Raw genomic sequence first — 21,506 nt, forward strand, 5'->3', positions numbered from 1 at the left:
TTCCCTATCCTATAGCAACTTGAAAAAAATAACAATTCATTTATTAATTGTAAAAAAAAAACAAAAAAAAGAAATGAATCATTTAATTGAATGGTTTGAGTTTAATGGTTTGAAATGTTTATAAAATTTTAATAAAAATGCTGTTTACCAATTGGTGTTCTTTTTCTTCATGCCTGTGGTAATTTCATGTACATTTGGCACAGACTGCAGTGTATTTGTCAATATAACATTCTCTCACTAGTGCTAGTAAGCTGGACTAAAGCCTTTATATAATCTGGTATTTGCAGGACATCTGGCTGTAGACCATTCATTTCTCCCTTATCAACACAGCTGATATTGACTTATGTGACCTGCTAAGTACAAGGATGTGTAACAGGACGTCCAACATCGATCCACTGGGAACCAGAAAGTGTGGAGCAATGCCACACAGTTCCAAAACAACTAAAAATCCCAGACAAAGCTGTGCTCATTAGTCAAATTCATTACACCTGGACTCAGCACTGTATTAGCGAGCTTGTAAACCAGTGTGGTGCTGATTCTTTAAATGAGTAAAGACAAAGCCACAACAATGATGGCTTTGTATAACTGTGCTTAATAGTAAAAAAAAAACACAAAGAAAGTTATTGCAGAGATAACTTTGATAACTTTGTTCTTTAAACATGAGCAATGTTGTCGGGAGGATCCAGGGGCTGCTCATGTTTGCATTTTTTGTAATGCTGTATAGTGTCATTGTAGGTAGTGTTGTCTGGGAGATCCAAGGGCTGCTCACATTTCCATTTTCTCCTAATAAAACAGTCTAGTGTTAAAGTAAACATAAGCAGTGTTGTCAGCAAGATCAGAGGGCTGCTTCTGTTCTGCTGTTCAAAAAAAAACTAATTCCCTCTTTGTTTGTCAAGTCCTTTTAGCAAAATTGATTCATGTTGGACTCCTATTTGAGTACTCACACTTCCGAAAGCCCCATACCTGACCCACCCCTTATCATGCATGTCAGCAAACAACCCTCTACCTCCTTGGGGAATACTATCTCTCAAACGCTATGATGGGGAAGCAAACGTTTTGGACACTAGCAGCTGATATAAGATGAAATCTTGCGTCTTTTACCTAGACCTACCAATACAAAAGGTGAGCCAAAGCAGCTTGGCAAAACTCACTTCCCAGCTCATGTTCAGAGTTTGGGCATCTATAGGGACAGAATCCAGAAGCATGACAGCGCAGAGTGGACTCAACCTCAACCCTGTTTTAAAGCCAACATCCTTCTCAGCAAGGGGGATCTGTAACAGACTGAAAGGTTCTCCCCCAAACCTGGGATGTTCCTGGAGGCTACCCTCCTCGGGGGGGTTCAACAGGAGTAAGGGCCTTCATAGATTCTGTGGCAGTAGGCAAATTCATCAGCCAAAATCCCAGGATTTACTGGTGTACTCACTTAACCAACTGCCTCTGGGGAAACACTGTTCCCTCCCCTTCCTCTGAGACACCCGAAGACCTGACTGACTTATCATGAACTCTGACAAGTCTTTGGCAAGCATAAGGCCCAGACCCTGTTGGCCTACCGCCTGCATGACTGCTCTATACACCTACTCCTGAACACTACTCCACCTAGGGGAAGGGTACACCACTGCATAGACTATCAGGGTCTTAAGCTAATTATAATTAAGGATCGTTACCCCTTGTCATTGATGAACACGGCCATTGAGTTGCTGCAGCAGGTATCAATATTAACCAAATTAAACCTGTGCAGTGCCTATAATCTGGTGCACATCTGGCAGAGGGACAAGTGGAACACGGCATTCATAACACCATTAGACCATTACAAGTACGGGGGTACAGTCCCATGAAAAACACAAAACCCACTGCTGGCAGGTGACTAAGCAGAAGGTGGCGATGCCATGTTTTAACAAAATCATGAAATGCTTCTTTGGGCTATTCTGAGATGGACTGATGCAGTGAAGTGGAAACGGATGCTGTGGTCTGACAGCAATATTTAAAAGACACAAAATAAAATTAAACCTTTAATGACTCACTGCAGTGTTTGATAATGAGATTCCTCCTGTGGTTCAGGCTTCTGTCCCATAAATTCACCAAAAATTATTATTGTTAATTAATTATAGGTATTGTGCCATATTTATTCATGTAGCTATATCTGCATTTAAAATAATAATTTACTTACATAGGTTAATAAATAAATACATACTTACGTTTATCAGTATTGCTCTTCCTAATAGGTGTTTGACTGACCAACCAGCTTCTTCTACATATTTATGTAGCTATATCTGCATTAAAAATAATAATTTACTTACATAAGTTTAATAAATAAATACTTACTTACCTTTATTAGTATTGCTCTTCCTGATAGGTGTTTGACTGACCAACCAGCTTCTTCTACATATTTATGTATCTATATCTGCATTAAAAAAAAAGAATAATTTACTTACATAAGTTTAATGAATAAATACTTACTTACGTTTATTAGTACTGCTCTTCCTGATAGGTGTTTGACTAACCAACCATTTTCTTCTACATTCTCACAACTAGACCCATTCTAACAGATTGCAATGGAGCCTACCAAGGTCCAGTCTGAGGGTGGACTTAATGTCACACTTACCATTCGGCTCCTCATGCATGGCAAGGTAACAGACAAAACAGACATGACTAGGTGACAAAAATAAGGATTGGCAATACAGCTGAAATCCTTCATCACAATATATATGATTTTATATTACTGTAATAAAGTAAAAGTGAAATGTTTGTAAGTTATATAAGCCATCTTTCTGCAACTGTTCTTTTTCTGTGACTGAAAGATCAAAACACAAATGTTTATGTCCAAAATACTGTCGCAACATACTATTGTTATCATTGTTCTATTTTATTATTAGTTAATGTTGTTTATCTGTTTTTTGTCTAATTTAAATAAAACTTTGTCACAGATACAGATGTTTTTTATGCATTTTCTCCCCATTTTCCTTCCGAGTTAGCGCACTCAATTTTGTCTTCCGCTGCAGAGAGATGCCAGATTGCATCCGAGGAGAGCACATCGCTTTCGACATGTGCACAGCCCTCCTCTTCTCGCCCGTGCATTCTGCACAGGCGTCTCTTCCGCCAATCAGGGTCCTTACACAGCGTATGAAGACCCACCCACCCACACATAGTCCGGCCCCCACCCTGCAGATACGGTGGCCAAGTAGTATCTGCTGCAGGCACTGCCAATTATGCCCGCTAGATGGCGCCCAGCCGACCGGTGGCAACACCGAGTTTCAAACCGGGGAGTTCAGAAACTCGGTGCTGGTGTGCAAGCGGAATATCCTGCTGCGCCACCTGGGCGCCTAGAAACTGATACATTTAAAAGCACTTTTCTCATATATCATTGCAAGCCTTTAGTATGTTATAGAGTAAAGCAAAGCAAGTGTAAAAAAGATCATTGTTTATTCTACAAAGATATTCTGCAATGACCTGGACAGATTTGACAATACCCATTGAAAAAAGATTATAAATAAATGGAGTAAAACTAACTGTTTTCTTTAATTAGTATCAGACATGTCTTCAATCTTATGATCAGCAATGCATCCTATTTAAATGGAAAAAAATCATCCAAGGAGATTAGAAATCAAAATCTAGAGAAGCATGTTAAAGGTGAAAGATATATGACATTCCAAGCAGCTTGATGTTCCTGTAACTACAGTTACAAATATAATAAAGAAGTTAAAGGTCCGTGGAACCATAGCCAACCTTCAGCAGCTGCAGGAGAAAAAGAAGAACTTCCAAATAGATACAAACTAAATTCCAAGAACAAAATACATCAGTGTGTGATTGCACCATCTGTCGTCTTTGAGTGACAGTGGGCTCCACAGAAGAAAATTCAGAAGGACTCCACTGTTAAAGGAAAAACAATGTAAAAAAGCCAAATTGGAATTTCCTATAATGAATATTGACAAGCCACAATGCTTCAAGGAGAACATTCTTTGGCCAGATTAGCAAATTGGAGCATTTTGGTCAAATGAAATCTCAAGACTATTAAGATATTCTGAAACCAAATGTTCTGCCAGTTGTCAGAAAGCTCTGTGTCAGTGGTCGGTCATGTTTTTACCAACAGGATAATGACACAATCAGACAGCTAAAAATACTCAAATTGGCTAAGAACAAAACACCGGACTATTGTTGAACCAATTGGACTATATACAGAAATGGCATTCTATTAGCCCTGTTCTATTCTATCAAGCATCTATGGAAAGAGCTGAAACATGCAGTCTGAAAAAGCTACATTTTAAACCTGAGTCAGCTAGAGCAGTTTGCTCTAGAGTGAGAAGAATGGGCCAAACATCCTGTTGACAGGTGCAGAAGGCTTATTCAGAGCTACAGAAAGCAATTATTTTTAGTGATTGCCTCTAAAAGTTGTGCAACAAAATTTTAGGTTAAAGATCACATGATTTTTGTCCATGCATTTTAATTTGTTTTATAAGTTAAAATACTCAGTTGAATCAAAAATCAAAAGCAAAGTCTGATTTTATTGAATATGGTATAAACATTGGTGGATTACTTTAGTTCATTTTAGTTCAAGTTATTTCTGAGAAATTTGTGGGTTCTGTCCATGTCTGTATGCCATGTACAGGTAAAAAAGTGTTAGAACAGTGAATGCTGATTTTTTGTTTTGTTGTATCTAATTATTGATCTATTTATTTAACTTCAGATAACAAATTTTGCCATATTGCCCCACCCTACAACAAACTGCCTTTAATTTCCAATACATAAAATTAAAATATGCTTATATTTTCCAACATCCATACTATGAGTCAAAAAAATAGGCATTAAGCCGCTCAGGTGGCGCAGCGGTAAAGTACGCTAGCTCACCAGTGTTTGGGTTTCGAATACATCATAACGATTGGCTGTTGTTCATGGTTAGAGGGTAAGAAAGTCGGATCATAGGTCCTCATAACTGGTGCGACTGCACAGGGCTGAGGAATAATGCTGATGGGGGTGTGGTCCTCCATACACAGTGCCCGTCAAGTGTATGAACTCGACTCGTGCAGGTGAAAAATGCAGTCTGTACTGACTGTGCGTATTGGAGGGGGCGCATGTCAGTTGAGAGGCATCCTCAGTCAGCGGTGAAGGGTCGAATCAGTATAGAGGACAGGGTAATTGGACACGACTAGACTGGGGGATAAATTTCGGGGAAAAAAGAGGGGAAAAATATAAATAAAAGAAAAAATAGGCATTGGGTCTTTCATGTGCGTTATAGGCTTTTTATGCTAAAACATATATTTTTGTTCTTTCTAGGAGGTTGGCAGTATAATAGGAAAGGTAAGAAAATTGTTCATAACGAGCATTACTGCTATTTGTTTTGATTTTATATCTTAGTACTTTTTTGCCTTCTAAAATTTTCATATCTTTAGAAAGGTGAAACAGTGAAGAAAATGCGGGAAGAGGTAAGTGTGATTGGTTGTTATTTGGCTTTATGTGGTCTACCTGTTTCCTTCATAACCCAATTTCTTTATAATAAAAAAAACATAGCTGTAGGTGGACTGCCTAAATTGCATTCAGTAGGTATAAATAAGAAACCCACTGTGACTCAAATCAGAATTAAAAACAGAAATTTAATAAGCTTTTTAACTACTATGGAGACCAGAGTTTCGGTCTTATTACTGCCACCAATTTAGACCTGTTCGGCATTCAATAAGCATATAATACATACAACCATTTTTCCTGATGTCCTCAATATAAATCATAATGATTAGTCAATGTACCTTTTGAAACACTAGTAAGCTTAGCAGTATGCAAGTAAAGCTCCTGCTACCTGTGCAGCATCATATCTTCTCTATGAAAATTGCTTTGCTTTCTCCTGCCAAAATGTATCTTGTGACTTCAAGTCAAAATCAACAGAGCCATGGTGAAATGTTAATTGTTTAATCGTACTACACAGTACACCTGTCTTTAGCATCAGTATTCATTACTAAATTCACTTTCCTCTATTCACAGAGTACTGCTCGTATCAATATTTCAGAAGGAAACTGTCCAGAGAGGATAGTTACCATTACAGGGCCAACAGATGCCATATTCAAGGCATTTACCATGATCGCATACAAGTTTGAAGAGGTAAGATGGTACATTAAATGGTCAAAAGTATGTGTTTCATGACACATTTCAAAATCATTGGCACTAAAATAGAATCCCTTCCCCCACTTTACCCTAATAAAAGCCTTTTATTGAGTGAGTGTGGGAATTTTTGCCCATGTAGTCAAACATGCATTTGTGAGGCAATGATGTTAAACATGAAGGCTTGGCTTGTAATCCACATTCCAGTTCATCCCAAAGGTGTTTATTGGGGTCACAATCAGGGCTTTGTGCAGACCACTGGTTGTTAGCAAAAGTGTGGCTAAAACATCTAAACTCATTAAGCAGAACAAGTGTCCACATTCATTTACCTATATAGTGTATTTTACACACATTTTATAACCCAAATGTTCATCAACAGCTTTTAAAACAAACAGATCAAAATTGTCTTTCATTTTAGGATATTATCACCTCCATGAGTAACAGCCAGGCCACCAGTAAGCCTCCAGTGACCCTACGTCTAGTGGTTCCAGCCAGCCAGTGTGGTTCTCTAATTGGGAAGGGTGGCTCAAAGATAAAGGAGATGAGGGAGGTAAGAATATTTTGAAATATTCTTAAGACATTTCTTTCAACTGCTGAATTGCCACAGTCAAATTCTAGTTCATTTAACAAACATTCATCTATGTAAAACCAGTAATTTTTTTAGTTATAGATGCCATATAGAAATGCAATCTATAACTAAGGTATATCTTTTTTTAAATTGATGTAAAATAATTACATAATACATTTGCTACCTACAAACCTAATTTAATAGTGGACAGAGCTGTGTTTAGCACTGTGGTACATCACCTTTAATTATACTTTTAAATCGTTTGGGAACCAAGGATGCTAATTGCTGCAGTTCAGCAAACGGAATTGTTGTTTATTCTTGCCATACTTCAGCTGCTCAACAGTCTGTGGTTAAATTTTACATTGGATAGTGGATACATTTTCAAAAGGAGACAGAACTGGACTGCAGGCAGGCCAAACTAGCACACACTGTGTCTATGAAGCCTTGGGATGGTTTCTCTTGCACTGCTGTCTAAGGTTCAAAATTGTTTTCTAAGTTCGACTAATAGTGCTGTATTTGATTCCAGTCTACAGGAGCTCAGGTGCAAGTGGCTGGAGACATGCTGCCAAACTCCACCGAGCGGGCAGTGACCATCTCGGGCACCCCAGATGCCATCATCCAGTGTGTAAAGCAGATCTGTGTGATAATGCTGGAGGTATGCAAAGGGAGTCACTTATGGTATATGCTTTATGCATGAACAAGTATGTTTTCTCTGCACTTTTGTGCCCTACTCCTTTTAGCTTTTTATTTTACTTTGTCTTCTTGATCTGTCAGTCCCCACCCAAAGGTGCCACAATCCCGTATCGACCCAAACCTGCCTCTGCTCCAGTTATTTTTACTGGGGCTCAGGTAAGAGCAGATCCACTTGCAGCACAATCAACTGCCAACCTCAGTCTGCTGTTGCAGCACCAGCCTCTGCCTGTAAGCACATATTTATGTAGTTTGTGTCTGTCCTTGCTTTTGGAATTGTGTTTTGTATTGTGTTAATGTATAGATGGGTGACAAATTAAATGACAGCTACTTAAATACGTTCGGTGAAACATTATTGGTGCAGATGCTTTTTGACAGACACGTTGACTACAGTTTAGCAGTAAAAAAAATCCTAATAAAGGCCTTGTATTAGATATAATAATTTAATTCAGGTGACTGAGGATGTCAGGATGTGATTAGAAGGAGTGTCCACATACTTTTGACCATCAAGTGTACCTGAAATGTGTCACCCATCTGTGTAGAATAATATTCTTAATAACAGAGCCAGTCTGGATTGTAAGCAAACTAAACTGTTTATGTGTATTATAATCTTCTCTCTTCTAGGCTTACACCATTCAGGGACAGTATGCAATCCCTCATCCTGATGTAAGTATACAAGCCTTTTTTAATTACTTTAATACTCTTTTAATTTAGTAATGTGTTCAACCTGATAACTGTTTGTTCTTATAAGCCTGTCATTAATATAAATAAAAATGTGTGTGCATAGTGCAAGTGTCCTTGTCGTTTAGTTCGTAGAGGTTCTGAAAAGAAATCTTATGTGATTATAAGCTCTTAGCTTTACTGTCCCTCCTCCCTTCCCTAACAGCTGACCAAGCTCCATCAGCTGGCTATACAGCAAACCCCCTTTACCTCCCTTGGGCAGACCACCCCCGCTTTCCCTGGTATGTACCATCCACCCCACCTGATGCACATCCTTCACTCTGTACCTGTAGAAGTTCTCACACATTGTCTGTTCTTTTACGCGTTTCTTATGGAGAGGTATATGGTGCCCAATATGTTGATCGCTATTTACCAGTCGATTGCACAGTGCACGCTGGTAGATAGCGCCTCATTCAAACAGGTCAACGTGATTGACATGAAATGTGTCCACTGTTTCTTTAATTTGCTGTTTGCTACACCTCAGCCCGCCTAAAGCACTGCTAATCTTGAAAGTTTTCATTCATCAGTAGCAATTTGAGCCGATTTTTGCATTTTTCCTTTTGTAACCTACACTGTTTGTAAAGATGAGTGTGCAACCAAGCACAAAGAAACCAAAAACGGTTCGATTCGGGCAAGACCACTGCAAAGATGGCTGTTTCGTTCATTCGTGAAAGAAGCCGGCGAAGAATATTCAGATCTCATGTTACATATAGAAATTTTAACCCTACAAATAGTAGATCCCAAGCCATGAATGTCTGGGCACCCCTGATTTAATAGAACCTGTTATTACAATGCTTCCTAATCATTACTGGTCCAACACCAACTAGACAGTCTCTGTTTATGCCCTTTGCATCTCTGCATAGTTTAGTTGTGCGGGAGTAGTCAAACAAACATTCTTTTCACTTTTCCCAAAAACTGCATCTAAATTAAAAAGCCTTGTCATGGTCTGTGAGGGTTTTGATGGTCCTATGACTGAATGACTAAAAGTACAGCTAATATTTCTGTTACTCTGTAAATCTGTCTGTTACTAATTTGCAGGTGTGGATGCCAGTTCACAGGCCAGTACTCATGAGCTCACCATTCCAAATGATGTAAGTAACTAAATAAAACACACTTTTTTATCATAACTGATAAAACTTGTGCTGCATTGTTATTGTTTTAACCCATTATTATTACTTTTTTAGCTAATCGGCTGCATAATTGGACGTCAAGGCACAAAAATCAGTGAGATTCGTCAAATGTCTGGAGCTCAGATTAAAATAGCTAATGCAATGGAGGGGTCATCAGACCGCCAAATCACTATCACAGGCACACCTGCCAACATCAGCCTGGCACAGTATCTCATTAATGCCAGGTGAGTGGCTCAGAGTTAAGGAATACTACATCTAACTAGAAAACTACTATATACAGATGAATATCACTTACCTGGTTTTAACACACAGTGCCTTAAACAATACCACCAACTTTTTTTTACCTGAATTACTGTCATGACTTGAGATTTACATTCATTGATGTAAATGAAATCCAAGTCTCATTTGAATAAAATGGTTTTGAGCAAGGTTTTCAAACTTTTGCATAATGCTGCATAAATATTACCTTTAATTATAGTCACCGATAATAATAAATAAGTGACACTTGATATTAAGTGTCCTTCTACTTTGTGGACTGAACTGAACTCAGTAGTATGTTCAGTACCTTTAAAAGGTGTGTATCCTTCTTCAAATGTGTGCTTGTGCACATGAAGATTGATTTTTTGCCCTTGTGGAGTTTTTTTTTTTTAAGATTTGAAAGGTTTATTAAATCAAATCTAATCCTACAATTACAAGAGGTATAAATACTGTTTTACATCCAGCTATTTTCTTTTAAATTATAGTAATTATTTTGAAAGGCCTTTTCTTTTGATTTGACAAAATACATTGTATTGTGGATACCTCTGAAATCCCTCCCTTCTGCAGAGACAGGCAGATGGTGCAGGTTACAGAATCATTCCAGGCTGCCATGCCAATTTTCTTTTTGGTCTGTGGCTTTTTAGCCATAGTGTTGTTCTACCTTGGTTAAGCATTCTGCATATGTGGTTCATTCTTTAAATCTTGCAGGTGCAAGGCTACACTTGGTGCCTCAGTGGCGAGACATGATCCACCCCTTTACAGACTTAGACAAAAACTTTAGTTTTTATATTAAAAATATAATAATGGTTTAGGTGGGTAAATGGTTTTAAGGGTAAGAATTATTATAAATAAACACATCATAAGTGCTATATATTTTTTACTGTGGATTACTCTCTCAATGGCATTGGCAGGTTTCGAGATGTGGCAGCAATGTGGACTGATCCTTCTACTGTGATGACCTCTTGAAGCCCTATGTTGTTCATCAAAAATTTTGTGCAACCATGCTGTATTTTAATGTTTTTGAGTCCAAGAGCTTCCATACCAACCTGAATAGTAACTTAGCAAAAGTAAAGTGGAGTTTAATTAGGGTCCAATTAAATCTTTAGTCTGTACATGCTTGCTTTACAAATAATATACTTGGCATAACAAACTTGTAATAGTGTCAGCTTCTTTAGTTTTTATTTTAATGTCATTTACTAAGCAATTTGTGTAAAATCAGGTTATATAATTGTTTGATTATAATGTAATTCTAGCTTAGCATGCTGAATGTCAAGAATGTCGTTATACAGAAATCCAAAATGGACATGAGAACTCGAATTCCAAAACAGATCTATGGATGCTCTAAATGGGGTTAAGTACAGTGCTCTGTGACACGGACTGGAGTTTCTTCACACCATCTAACTCATCTAACCATATTGTTGCCACCAAACTGAAAGCATACAGCCATGTGAAAAAGTTAGGACACCCCATGAAAACCTTTGTCTTTTTGAACATATTTAAACATATGAACATTTGAGCTTCATTTGAACAGTACTGAGAGATGGAGCTTATATAACTAAACAAATAAAACTGAAAAAAATACTTTTAAACACAAGTTGTAAAATGTAATGAACAAAAATGGAAATTTATTGTGAGGACTAAGTTAGGACACCCTATGCCCTAATAGCTGGTATTTCCCCCTTTGGCTGAAATAACCTCAATTAGACTTTTCCTATAACCATTCAACAGTCTCTGACATCTACTAGGACTAAGTTTTTCCCACTCCTCCATGCAGAATTTATTCAGCTGTGTGAGGTTTGAGGAGTTTCTTGCATGCACAGCCCATTTCAAATCACCACACAGCATCTCAATAGGATTAAGATCCGAGCTTTGACTTCCAGAACTCTCCATTTCTTTCTTTTGAGCCATTCCTTGGTGGATTTACTGGAATGTTTTGGGTTGTTGTCATGCTGCATGGTCCACCTCTGCTTCAGCTTCAGTTTTTGGACAGATGGTCGTACATTTTCCTTAAGCACCCTCTGATACAGTAAAGACCCATGACATTTCCACCTCCATGCTTCACAGTTGGTATGAGGTTCTTGTGCTCAAATGCTGTGTTTGGTTTGCACCAAACATCCAAACATGTCTTCTGTTACTGTGCCCTAATAATTCAACTTTTGATTCATCTGTTTGAAGCACATTGTTCCAGAAGTGCTGGTCTTTGTCTAGGTGTTCTCTGGTAAACTTTAGTCTTGCCCTGATGTTTTTTTTACAGCAAGGGTTTTCTCCTTGCACACGTCCCATGAAAATCAAACTTGTGCAGCCTCTTTCTGATGGTAGATGCATGTACCTTGACATCAACTGTCGCAAGAGCTACCTGTAGGTCCCGTGATGACATTGTAGGATTATTGGAGACTTCTTTATGCATCTTGCAGTCTGCTCTTGGGCTGAACTTGCTAGGACAGCCTGACCTGGTCATGATGGCAGTTGTTTTAAATGTTCTCCACTTGTAAATGATTTTCCGGACAGTGGAATGGCTGATTTCTAATTGTTCTGAGATCTTTTTAAATCCCTTCCCAGACTCATATGCATATACAACCTTCTTTCTGAAGGCCTCAGAGAGCTCTTTAGATCTCACCATGGTGATAACACTCACTTTAACAATCAAGAGCAAACCAAACTAATGTCTGATGTGAAGTATTTTTTTCAGTTTTATTTGTTTAGTGATATAAGCTCCATCTCTCAGTACTGTTCAAATGAAGCTCAAATGTTCATATTTTTAAATATGTTCAAAAAGACAAAGGTTTTCATGGGGTGTCCTAACTTTTTCACATGGCTGTATATTCATGTTACATCATTGTTTTATACATTTGTTTGTAGTGGGTGTGTCTGAAACCTGAAGTCAATACTCAGAATTGGTGCCCACATACTGTTGGACACATGATATGCAAACAGTAATGATTTGGTTTAGTTTTCTAAGGAAAATACATGATTGTTTAGCTCGATATAATTGAATTACAATGTAACCTAATATATTGCATTATGTACATTACATGTTTGTAAACACTACATGGATTTCTGCAATAATTACCTATGACATGTAAACTGATTGTCAATCATTATAATAGACAGTTATAATCAATGTGTCTAATAAATACATAAATAATACAAATGTTTAATTCAGGTAACTCCAGAGGGTTCACAAACATTTAATCACAATCATAGAAATAGCAAATGTATCTGGTCAGATAGGCTTAAGTTTAGAAATACTGGTTTAGCACATAAGTTTACCTTCAGCCTGGTCTGACTTTCAATAACTTTAAATTATTGTTGTCTGTTGGTATGATAGCATATTTGCAATGTACTGTTACATTTGTTAAATTTTAAAGTCATGTTTATACATTGTATGCAATAATGTAACTGCTATTTATTTGTTCTGTGAAAGCATGAGAAGTATACATAGTACATTTTGTTGATGGGTTGTATTGTTACTCAGCATTAGGTTCTGATTAGTTCTGATTATAGGAGAAATTATTTTTAATTGCATTTGAATGTAATGATGAACATTTGAAAAAAGTGATCTACAATGTACTGGTTCTGTGCGCTAATATTTGTTTATTAATTAATTAATTATGCTTTAATAATAATAAGTTTAAATGATATTTAAGATACGTTTTGTGTATGCATCCAATGTTGTCATTATGTAAATCAAATAAAACATGTTTCAAAAGTTAATATTGCTTATTTGTAATAGCTTGTTCATGTGTCTCAGGTTCAGATTCATATAACCGAACAGCTTAATCACTGGGAGGTGCACCTCTCAGTGCGTTCTTAGTGCTGGTCCCAAGCATGGATAAAAATAAGGTTGCATCAAGGAAAGGCATTCAAGGAAAAAAGTACAGGTCATTCGCTAAAAAACAAGAACAAGAGAATACAAATTACACAAGATATTGAAATACTTGTCCATACACATATTCAAAGTCCTTTTATATAAAGCAAACAGGAAGTGTGTAACAAAACTGGAGGCCTGTGCAGTGACATGCCACCAGAGAGTCCAGAGTACTTGTTACAAAATCCTGTACCCCTCAAAACTTGCCTAATCAAATTGAGGATTAGCATTGGAGGGACTACAGGGAAAGACAACTAGAATGGCAGTGGCCCCAGAAAACTGGAAAAGTCAGACAAAGGGCCAGGAGAATCAATAATGTCATATGGAAGACTTGCCAAGGCATATGACCCAGAGAGGAATATGAAATGACTGGAGAGCTCACCAAGGAATACAGAGGAACCAAGAGGCCAGTGGGGACAGGGAGACCAACCAGTACAGACAGATGATCCAAACGGTTACTGACATCAGATAAAAAATCAAAAGGCCCGATGGTACAGCCTGTGAGCATATGGGTTGCCGTTCTTCCCCACTGAGGTCGCCACTTTGCCCATTGATGGCATTGAGGCTGCTGCTTTGCTCCTGACATTGCTGAGATTACCACATAAATAATAATGTTTTGATTTTTACATAATAAAATGCTGGTGATACAAAAGTTACTAAACTGTAGGAATCACCCAAGTAAAAAATGTACTTTGTTTTTCAGGAGACACAAAATGCATTGCATTTGCCAGGATCCATTTGTTAACCCATCAAATAATTCTTTCAAGGCCATGGATGAGTTTTTATTTCTGAATAACTGTGAACTGACTTGATGCTGTCACTTTTTTAGGCTGGGGCCTGTTAGCAGTGAAAGCAGCCAATCACAGCTTAACACAATCACCCCTCCCCCAATTTCACATCCAGTAAGATTCACATTTGTGCTTTATTAGTTGCATGACTAGAACTGCCTGAATAAAAAAATTAATAAAATAAATAAATATACAACCCAAATCAGGAAAAGTTGGGACAGCATGGAAAATGCAAATAATAAAAAACACAGAGTTTCTTACATTTACTTTGACTTTTCTTTCATTACAGACAGGATGAACTGAGATAGTTCATGTTTTGTCTTGTCAACTTCATTTCATTTATTAATAAACATCCATTCCTGCATTCAGGCCTGCAACACATTCCAAAAAAGTTGGGACAGTAACGCATTTACAACCCCAAATCAGAAAAGGTGGGAGAGTACGGAAAATGCAAATAAAATGAAAATGCAGTATTCCTTACATTTACTTTGACTTTTATTTGATTGCAGACAGTTTGAACCCAAGATATGTCATGTTTTGTCTGCTTAAATTCATTTCATTTGTTAAATTCCTGCATTTCAGGCCTGCAACACATTCCAAAAAAGTAAGGATGGGGGCAATTTAGGGCTAGTAATGAGGTGAAAACACTAAATAATGATGTGATTCCAAACTGGTGATTGTAATCCTGGTTTGGTACAAAAGCAGCATCCAGGTAAGTTTGAGTCTTTGATGAGCAAAGATGGCCAGAGGATCTCCAGTTTGTCAACAAATGTGTGAGAAAATTATTGAAATGTTTAAAAACAATTTACCTCAAAGAAAGATTGGAGGGTATTTGTATATTTCTCCCTCTACAGTGCATAATATCATTAAACGATTCAAAGAATCACTAGAAATTTCAGTGCGTAAAGGCCAAGGGTACAAGCTTAAGCTAAACGCCCGTGATCTTCGATCCTTCAGATGGCACTGCATCAAGAACCACCACTCAACAATAGCTGATATAACCACATGGGTGAGGAATTACTTTGGCAAACCTTTGTCAAGCACTACAATACAGAGTTACATGCACAAATGCCACTTAAAACTTTAAGGTTTCTTTTTCGCACAGTAAAGGTTTATGTGGCATTTGTGCATGCAACTCCGTATTGTATTTACATAAACAATCAAGTAAATTACAAGTAAATGTCCAGTTCAGGAAATAAGGTAATGTTTTTAACAGAGTTAAATGCTGGGAGTCCCTGCAAGATCAACTTTTCTGTCCAGGAGCATGCTTCATCGGTAAGCTATAAAGAGGGAAGCAAACTCTCTCTCATCAGTTTTTGGGTTAATGTCAAAATCATAATAAATGTTATAGTAAAACAAGAGAGTCTCTGGGCCAAGAGAACATCTGTTATGAGGAGTGCTGTGCCTAGTTTCTTGGATGACAAAAAGTAAACCGGGTCAAAGTTGGGGTTAGGTTAGCACAGGAGACTCATCAAGAGTATGAGAATCTATATGAACTTAAGCCTCTTGTTATGCTCGTTTCTCAGGAACAGCAATGATGTTCCCGGGTCAATTTGACCCGGGGCATTTTTAATTCTCCAAAAGTTTCAGAAACCAAAAAATCCCAATAATCATTGTTTATATCTCATTATTAACTCCATTACTAACTATTTCAATCAATATTTAGTGCAATTTTGTTCTTTGGCTCTCACAGATCATGGTTCAATAAGGACAGTTCATTTGTTTTTAATAAAAAAATGCATTAAAAATGAATGTTAAAACTTTTTAAATGTAAATTTGAACAACCTACATATTAAATACAATAGTTTAACATGTCATTGATATATGTTTAATATAATTTTACATTTGGGATTTTTTTTTTTATGGAGTGATTATAAATTAACCCGAGACACCTCTTCTGTTCAGGGTCAAATTGACCCACTTAAAATCAATATGTATGAGTCATGAGGATATATATTGAAAATAAACTAATATTTCTGTTTTTAAACCAAAAATAACCAAAATAACAAAAAAACTAGATTACCAATATGAACACGGTGCTCAGTAAACACTGTGCAATGTTTAGAACTAGAAATACATTATAAAAAATTACTAGGTGGAACTAAACTTGGTGCATGTATGTGCATCTACACAGCACATGAGTGACATGTAATGACAGCATGCTTTGTGCAAATGAATTTTACACATTTTACACAGGTCATACTTGTCTTTACATCATCAGATGACGTCCAAAAACTCCTGGGCTGACAGCCGTTTAATTCGGTTGCTCATTTTGTAAAGCTCTGACAGAGAGTATTTGTAGCTGCAGTGTGTAATTCTGATATGACTCCCTTGCAGAGAATCTTTATACACTATATTGCCAAAAGTATTCACTCACCCATCCAAATCATTGAATTCAGGTGTTCCAATCACTTACATGACCACAGGTGTATAAAACCACGCACCTAGGCATGCAGACTGCTTCTACAAACATTAGTGAAAGAATGGGTTGCTCTCAGGAGCTCAGTGAATTCCAGCGTGGTACTGTGATAGGATGCCACCTGTGCAACAAGTCCAGTCATGAAATTTCCACACTACTAAATATTCCACAGTCGACTGTCAGTGGTATTATAACAAAGTGGAAGCGATTGGGAATGACAGCAACTCAGCCATGAAGTGGTAGGCCACGTAAAATGACAGAGCGGGTCAGCGGATGCTGAGGCGCATAGTGTGCAGAGGTCGCCAACTTTCTGCAGAGTCAATCACTACAGACCTCCAAACTTCATGTGGCCTTCAGATTATATGGCCTCCAAGAACAGTGTGTAGAGAGCTTCATGGAATGGGTTTCCATGGCCGAGCAGCTGCATCCAAGCGCTACATCACCAAGCGCAATGCAAAGCGTCAGATGCAGTGGTGTAAAGCACGCCGCCACTGGACTCTAGAGCAGTGAAGACGTGTTCTCTGGAGTGATGAATCACGCTTCTCCGTCTGACAATCTGATGGACGAGTCTGGGTTTGGCGGTTGCCAGGAGAACGGTACTTGTCTGACTGCATTGTGCCAAGTGTAAAGTTTGGTGGAGGGGGCAAAATGAAGGCAGACAAGCGAATACTTTTGGCAATATAGTGTATGTTTTGCCCCTCCTCTACTGAGTGCACACAGAAACAGTCATAACAAAACCTGCATTCTCGCACATTACCAAAGAGATCAAGAGAATAAAGAGGGTGTGTGTGCGCAAGGTGTGTGTGTGTGCTCGTGCGCAGGGTGTGTGCGTGTGGGGGGGGGGGGTGATTTGGGTAAAATATGTCTCACATTTGCAAAGAAATAAATAGTAATTGACACTTCTGACCCCTTTTAGGCTCCATTTTGATGGCCGGGTCAAATTGACCCGAACAGCATCGATGTAATATAAACGTGCAGGGGGGTGTTGCAAATATGTGAAATGAACCATTTTTATTTTACATGTTGATTTTACTGATTAAGCCAAGCAGAAGAAGTTTCATCCAGAAAAAATATTTTTAACTATATTTTTTATAGTTTGAAACCTTAAGATGGGTCAATTTGACCCATAACATAACAGGAGGGTTAATTAAAAATACCAGTAAAAATCCAGGAAACATTACAGCCCACAAAAGGTAATAACATCCAGGCAAAAACTACAAAACAAAGTCTAACAGCATAATCAAATGAACAGTTCATGCCATGCACAGAATAAGATCTATAATGCTAGAAAACAAGGCTCAGAACAGGGTTTGGCAGCACCATGAGCACGTGCAAACAGAGTCCTTTTACTGGAACAAATAGAGAGTGACAGAACGAGAAAGACATAGTTACCCTCTGGGGGCCTAGCATTACAATGACATGCAGCCAGAGACCAGAGTGCTAGTTGTTATTATTATTATTATTATTATTATTATTTTGTTGTTGTTAATTAATAGCAAGTAACTGTGCATAAAATAAGTTATATAAGTTATTATTAAATAATTTATTATTACATTATTATTAAGTCCCACCAGCTCTTTATGGAAGGAAACATGCTTTTAAAATATAAAACACTGTCTACTGTGGAGAATAAAGGAGGCTTTGTGATGTTTTTGGATTGCTTTATTGCTTAAAATCTAATCAAAGTTTTTTTGTCACAAACATAGTCATACACTGTGAAATGCTAAGTGAAATGCTTTGATAACTGTCCAGTCACATGAGCAATAAAGTATAATAATAATAATAATAATAATAATAAAGGACACTAAATATACACAAATACAATTTTTCTTAATTGTTTGGGACTGAGGATAATGCAATTTGTTGCAGTAAAAGTGAGATTTTTTCTAAATTGTCCTCCTCATAATGTGCCATACATTTTCAATAAGAGACAGATTTGGACTGCAGGCAGGCCAGTCAAGCATGCACTCACCCTTTGTCTTCAAAGACACAATGTACTGTATAGAATGCATAATAAGACCTTGCATTTTCTATATACCCAAGAACTTCCCTGGAAAGGACATTGTCTTGATGGCAGCATATGTCACGCTATAATTGTAATACATGCCTCCATGTCACTACACTTATGCATGTCGCCCATGCCAAGGACACTGATGCACCCATGTACCATCACAGATGTTGGCTTTTGCACTTTTTTCTGATAGTCTGGAATAGTCTGAAATATACTTTTAGTCTTTGTCCATTTTTTTCTGCTTTTTTCAAGCTAAATCTTGGACTTTAACTGTCTTTCAGTCTAATTAAGCTGAGCTTGGGCCAAAAAAAACTCAATGGCATTCCGCATAGAACATATTTATGGATTTCTCTGTGCATACTGTGCATTTGTTGATGCAGCAGGAAGTGGAGTGAAGTGACAAATATAGCCACATAAGCTTGGGAAAACTATTATCTCAGTTGTATTATGGTCTCTTATGCAATAGCACTGGAGGACTCAAAAGTCACTACCATTCCACAGTAGTTTTGGGAGTTGCCATACACGAACTCACAATCCTCGGAATTCCCTGGAATTTTTCACAATCTTATCTAAGGTAATGTAACAGGGTACTGCATGTCTTACCCCACAGGTGCCTAGTGCAGCCCCACACCTGCAATAAAAAAAAGAATGAACCCAATTGCAGATTACTTAGCCAAGATGGAGCAATAATGTGGCTAAAGAACCATGAAGGAAATAATACCTAAACTCATAAATGACTAAAAGAGCCACAAAAGAAAACAAATCACTGACTCAAAGCATAAAAACTAACAGGAACACAGAGAATCAATCAACAGGGTGTAATCATCTAAACCCCTTACACAGAATACACAAAGAACAAATACTGAGGAGTGAGGCTGCCAATATTATCAGCTACCTGATCCACCAGCAAGTGACAATCCAAGCTTAGGAGAAGGGATACAAAAAAATGCTCACAAAGCGGGCCGGTGGAAGAAGCAGGTCCTTGAGTCTGACCTTTAGACTGGTGTAAAAGACTGCAGATGAAGCCAGGCAGGTCCTTGAGTCCGACCTTAAGCCCAGCGTATTGATTTCAAACACAAGTACAAGCACAATCAAAAAATGAACAGGAAGGGACCTGTTGGGTCATTAGGCTTGTATATAAAGGGCCCACACTGGCTGAAGTGGATAATGGTACGTTACGGCCTATATGGCAGGTGGACACATTACAGGTAGATGGTGAAAGACCTAAATTATTTACAGTCTTGCATTGAGAAATGTTCTTTTCAAATAGACTGAAAATTTCCTCACAAAGTTTGGCACAAAGTGGTGAGCCATGGCCCATCTTTGTTTGTAAAGAGTGAGCCTTTGATGGATCCTACTTTTACACCCAATGATTATACCTGTTACCAATTTACTTGCTTATTGTGGGAAAAGGTGTAACTTGAATATCTTATAAACTTTTCACACTTGTCTAACAATTTTTGAGTATGTTGAAGGCATCAAATTATTTGTTTTTGTTTTCCTAGTAGTGTTATCATTTAAATAAAGCTTTTATGATTCTTGTAATTTTTACAATTTTCTTGTAATTTCTTGTAATGTCAAAGATTCTTGTAATTATTGCACTTTTTAAATTATTCCAAGATTTGGGAGATGCGGTTTGTATTTACCATTACTATGCCAAGTAATTAATCTAATCTAATAATTCTCTTGGTCCTTCATCTTTTGTCTAATTGTTGCACCTCATAAAAAAAAAAGAATGTAGGTAATACATACTAGAACGACTATAAGAATATGAAAATTACAATTAAATGGTCCAGTCACATGAGCAATAATGTAGGATAATAATAATAAAGAACACGAAATATACACAAATATAGAAAATCTATCTATCTTTATATCTACAGTGGTACCTTGTAACTCAATGTCCACAAAACTCAAAATCTTTGAAACTCAACACCCTTCGTCGAGACATTTATACCCTTAAACTCAACGTTTCCCTTAAACTCAACCTGTGTGCGACTGCTGCTTTGTTCAGCGCATGGCCTGAGTAGTGTGGTAAAACGCCATGCGAATATGAGATGAATCTGCATTTGTGTGGAACAACCGTCAAATCCACTCTGAAAGCTCCACATGTATCTGTGTTCAACTGGATTTTTCTCCTATTTCACTTTTAAAATTGTGTTATAGCTCAGGGTTCTGAGAAATTGTAAGAATCATCTTTTCGGAGAGTCTAAAACACTTATAATTAAAAGAATAATGTAACTTAATGTATTAAAAGAACGACAAAGGTAAAGTGCAGGTTTTATTGTATTTTTGATTGATTTTTAACTGTTTTAATTGTATTTCAGTGTTTTTCATATTATACTTGTGTTATTTTTTAGTGTATAAGTGTCAAAAACAACCCCTTTGTTTTACATAAACCTAACATATATGAAGTTCCACGGGACCATGGAACGCATTAACAGGTTTCCTGTTTGTCAATTCTTGCCTTACACATCTTTACACATCTTCAGCTGCTCAAAAGACCATAGCTGACATTGTCCAATTCTCTTTTTCAAAATGTGCCATCCATTTTAATAGGCGACAGATCTGGACTGCAGGCAGGCCAGTCAAGCACTCACACCCTTTGTGTCTACAAAGACACAATGCACTGTATAGAGTGCATAATAAGACCTTGCATTTTCTAAATAACCAAGAACTTCCCGGGAAAGGACATTGTCTTGATGCCAGCATGTGCCACTATAATCACAATACATGCCTCTGTGTCACTACACATATGCAAGTCGCCCATGCCAAGGACACTGATGCACCTACACTGATCAGCCATAATATTAAAAACCACCTCCTTGTTTCAACACTCACTGTCCATTTTATCAGCTCCACTTACCATATAGAAGCACTTTGTAGTTCTACAATTACTGACTGTAGTCCATCTGTCTCTGCTTTGTTAGCCCCCTTTCATGTTGTTCTTCAATGGTCAGGACCTCCACA

At 37.6% G+C, this 21,506-nt stretch overlaps 2 protein-coding genes across 2 annotated transcripts in view; both read left to right on the plus strand.

Annotated features, from left to right (window-relative positions):
• The first annotated feature begins 2,552 nt into the window (after nt 1-2,552).
• LOC134316433 (poly(rC)-binding protein 3) lies at nt 2,553-9,420 on the plus strand. Its single transcript, XM_062996794.1, has 11 exons — nt 2,553-2,627; nt 5,269-5,292; nt 5,385-5,417; nt 5,968-6,084; nt 6,503-6,634; nt 7,179-7,307; nt 7,427-7,501; nt 7,967-8,008; nt 8,229-8,304; nt 9,101-9,153; nt 9,247-9,420. Exons 1-11 carry the CDS (start codon nt 2,553-2,555, stop codon nt 9,418-9,420), a joined length of 930 nt encoding a protein of 309 aa, XP_062852864.1.
• An 11,543-nt stretch (nt 9,421-20,963) lies between these two features.
• Nucleotides 20,964-21,506, plus strand: part of nomo (nodal modulator) — a 31,785-nt gene continuing 31,242 nt past the window's right edge. Inside the window, exon 1 of the mRNA XM_062998095.1 lies at nt 20,964-20,980. Within this exon, the coding sequence (XP_062854165.1) occupies nt 20,964-20,980 (17 nt within the window). The remainder of the gene's footprint in view (nt 20,981-21,506) is intronic.

The sequence above is a fragment of the Trichomycterus rosablanca genome, chromosome 6, assembly GCF_030014385.1.
Source record: "Trichomycterus rosablanca isolate fTriRos1 chromosome 6, fTriRos1.hap1, whole genome shotgun sequence".
NCBI lineage: Eukaryota > Metazoa > Chordata > Actinopteri > Siluriformes > Trichomycteridae > Trichomycterus > Trichomycterus rosablanca.

Coding starts and splice junctions, on each gene's coding strand:
- LOC134316433 (XM_062996794.1), top strand. CDS start 2,553: ATGGAGCCTACCAAGGTCCAGTCTGAGGGTGGACTTAATGTCACACTT. Junction 6,085..6,502: donor TCGCATACAAGTTTGAAGAG/GTAAGATGGTAC, acceptor CTTTCATTTTAG/GATATTATCACCTCCATGAG. Junction 7,308..7,426: donor TCTGTGTGATAATGCTGGAG/GTATGCAAAGGG, acceptor TTGATCTGTCAG/TCCCCACCCAAAGGTGCCAC.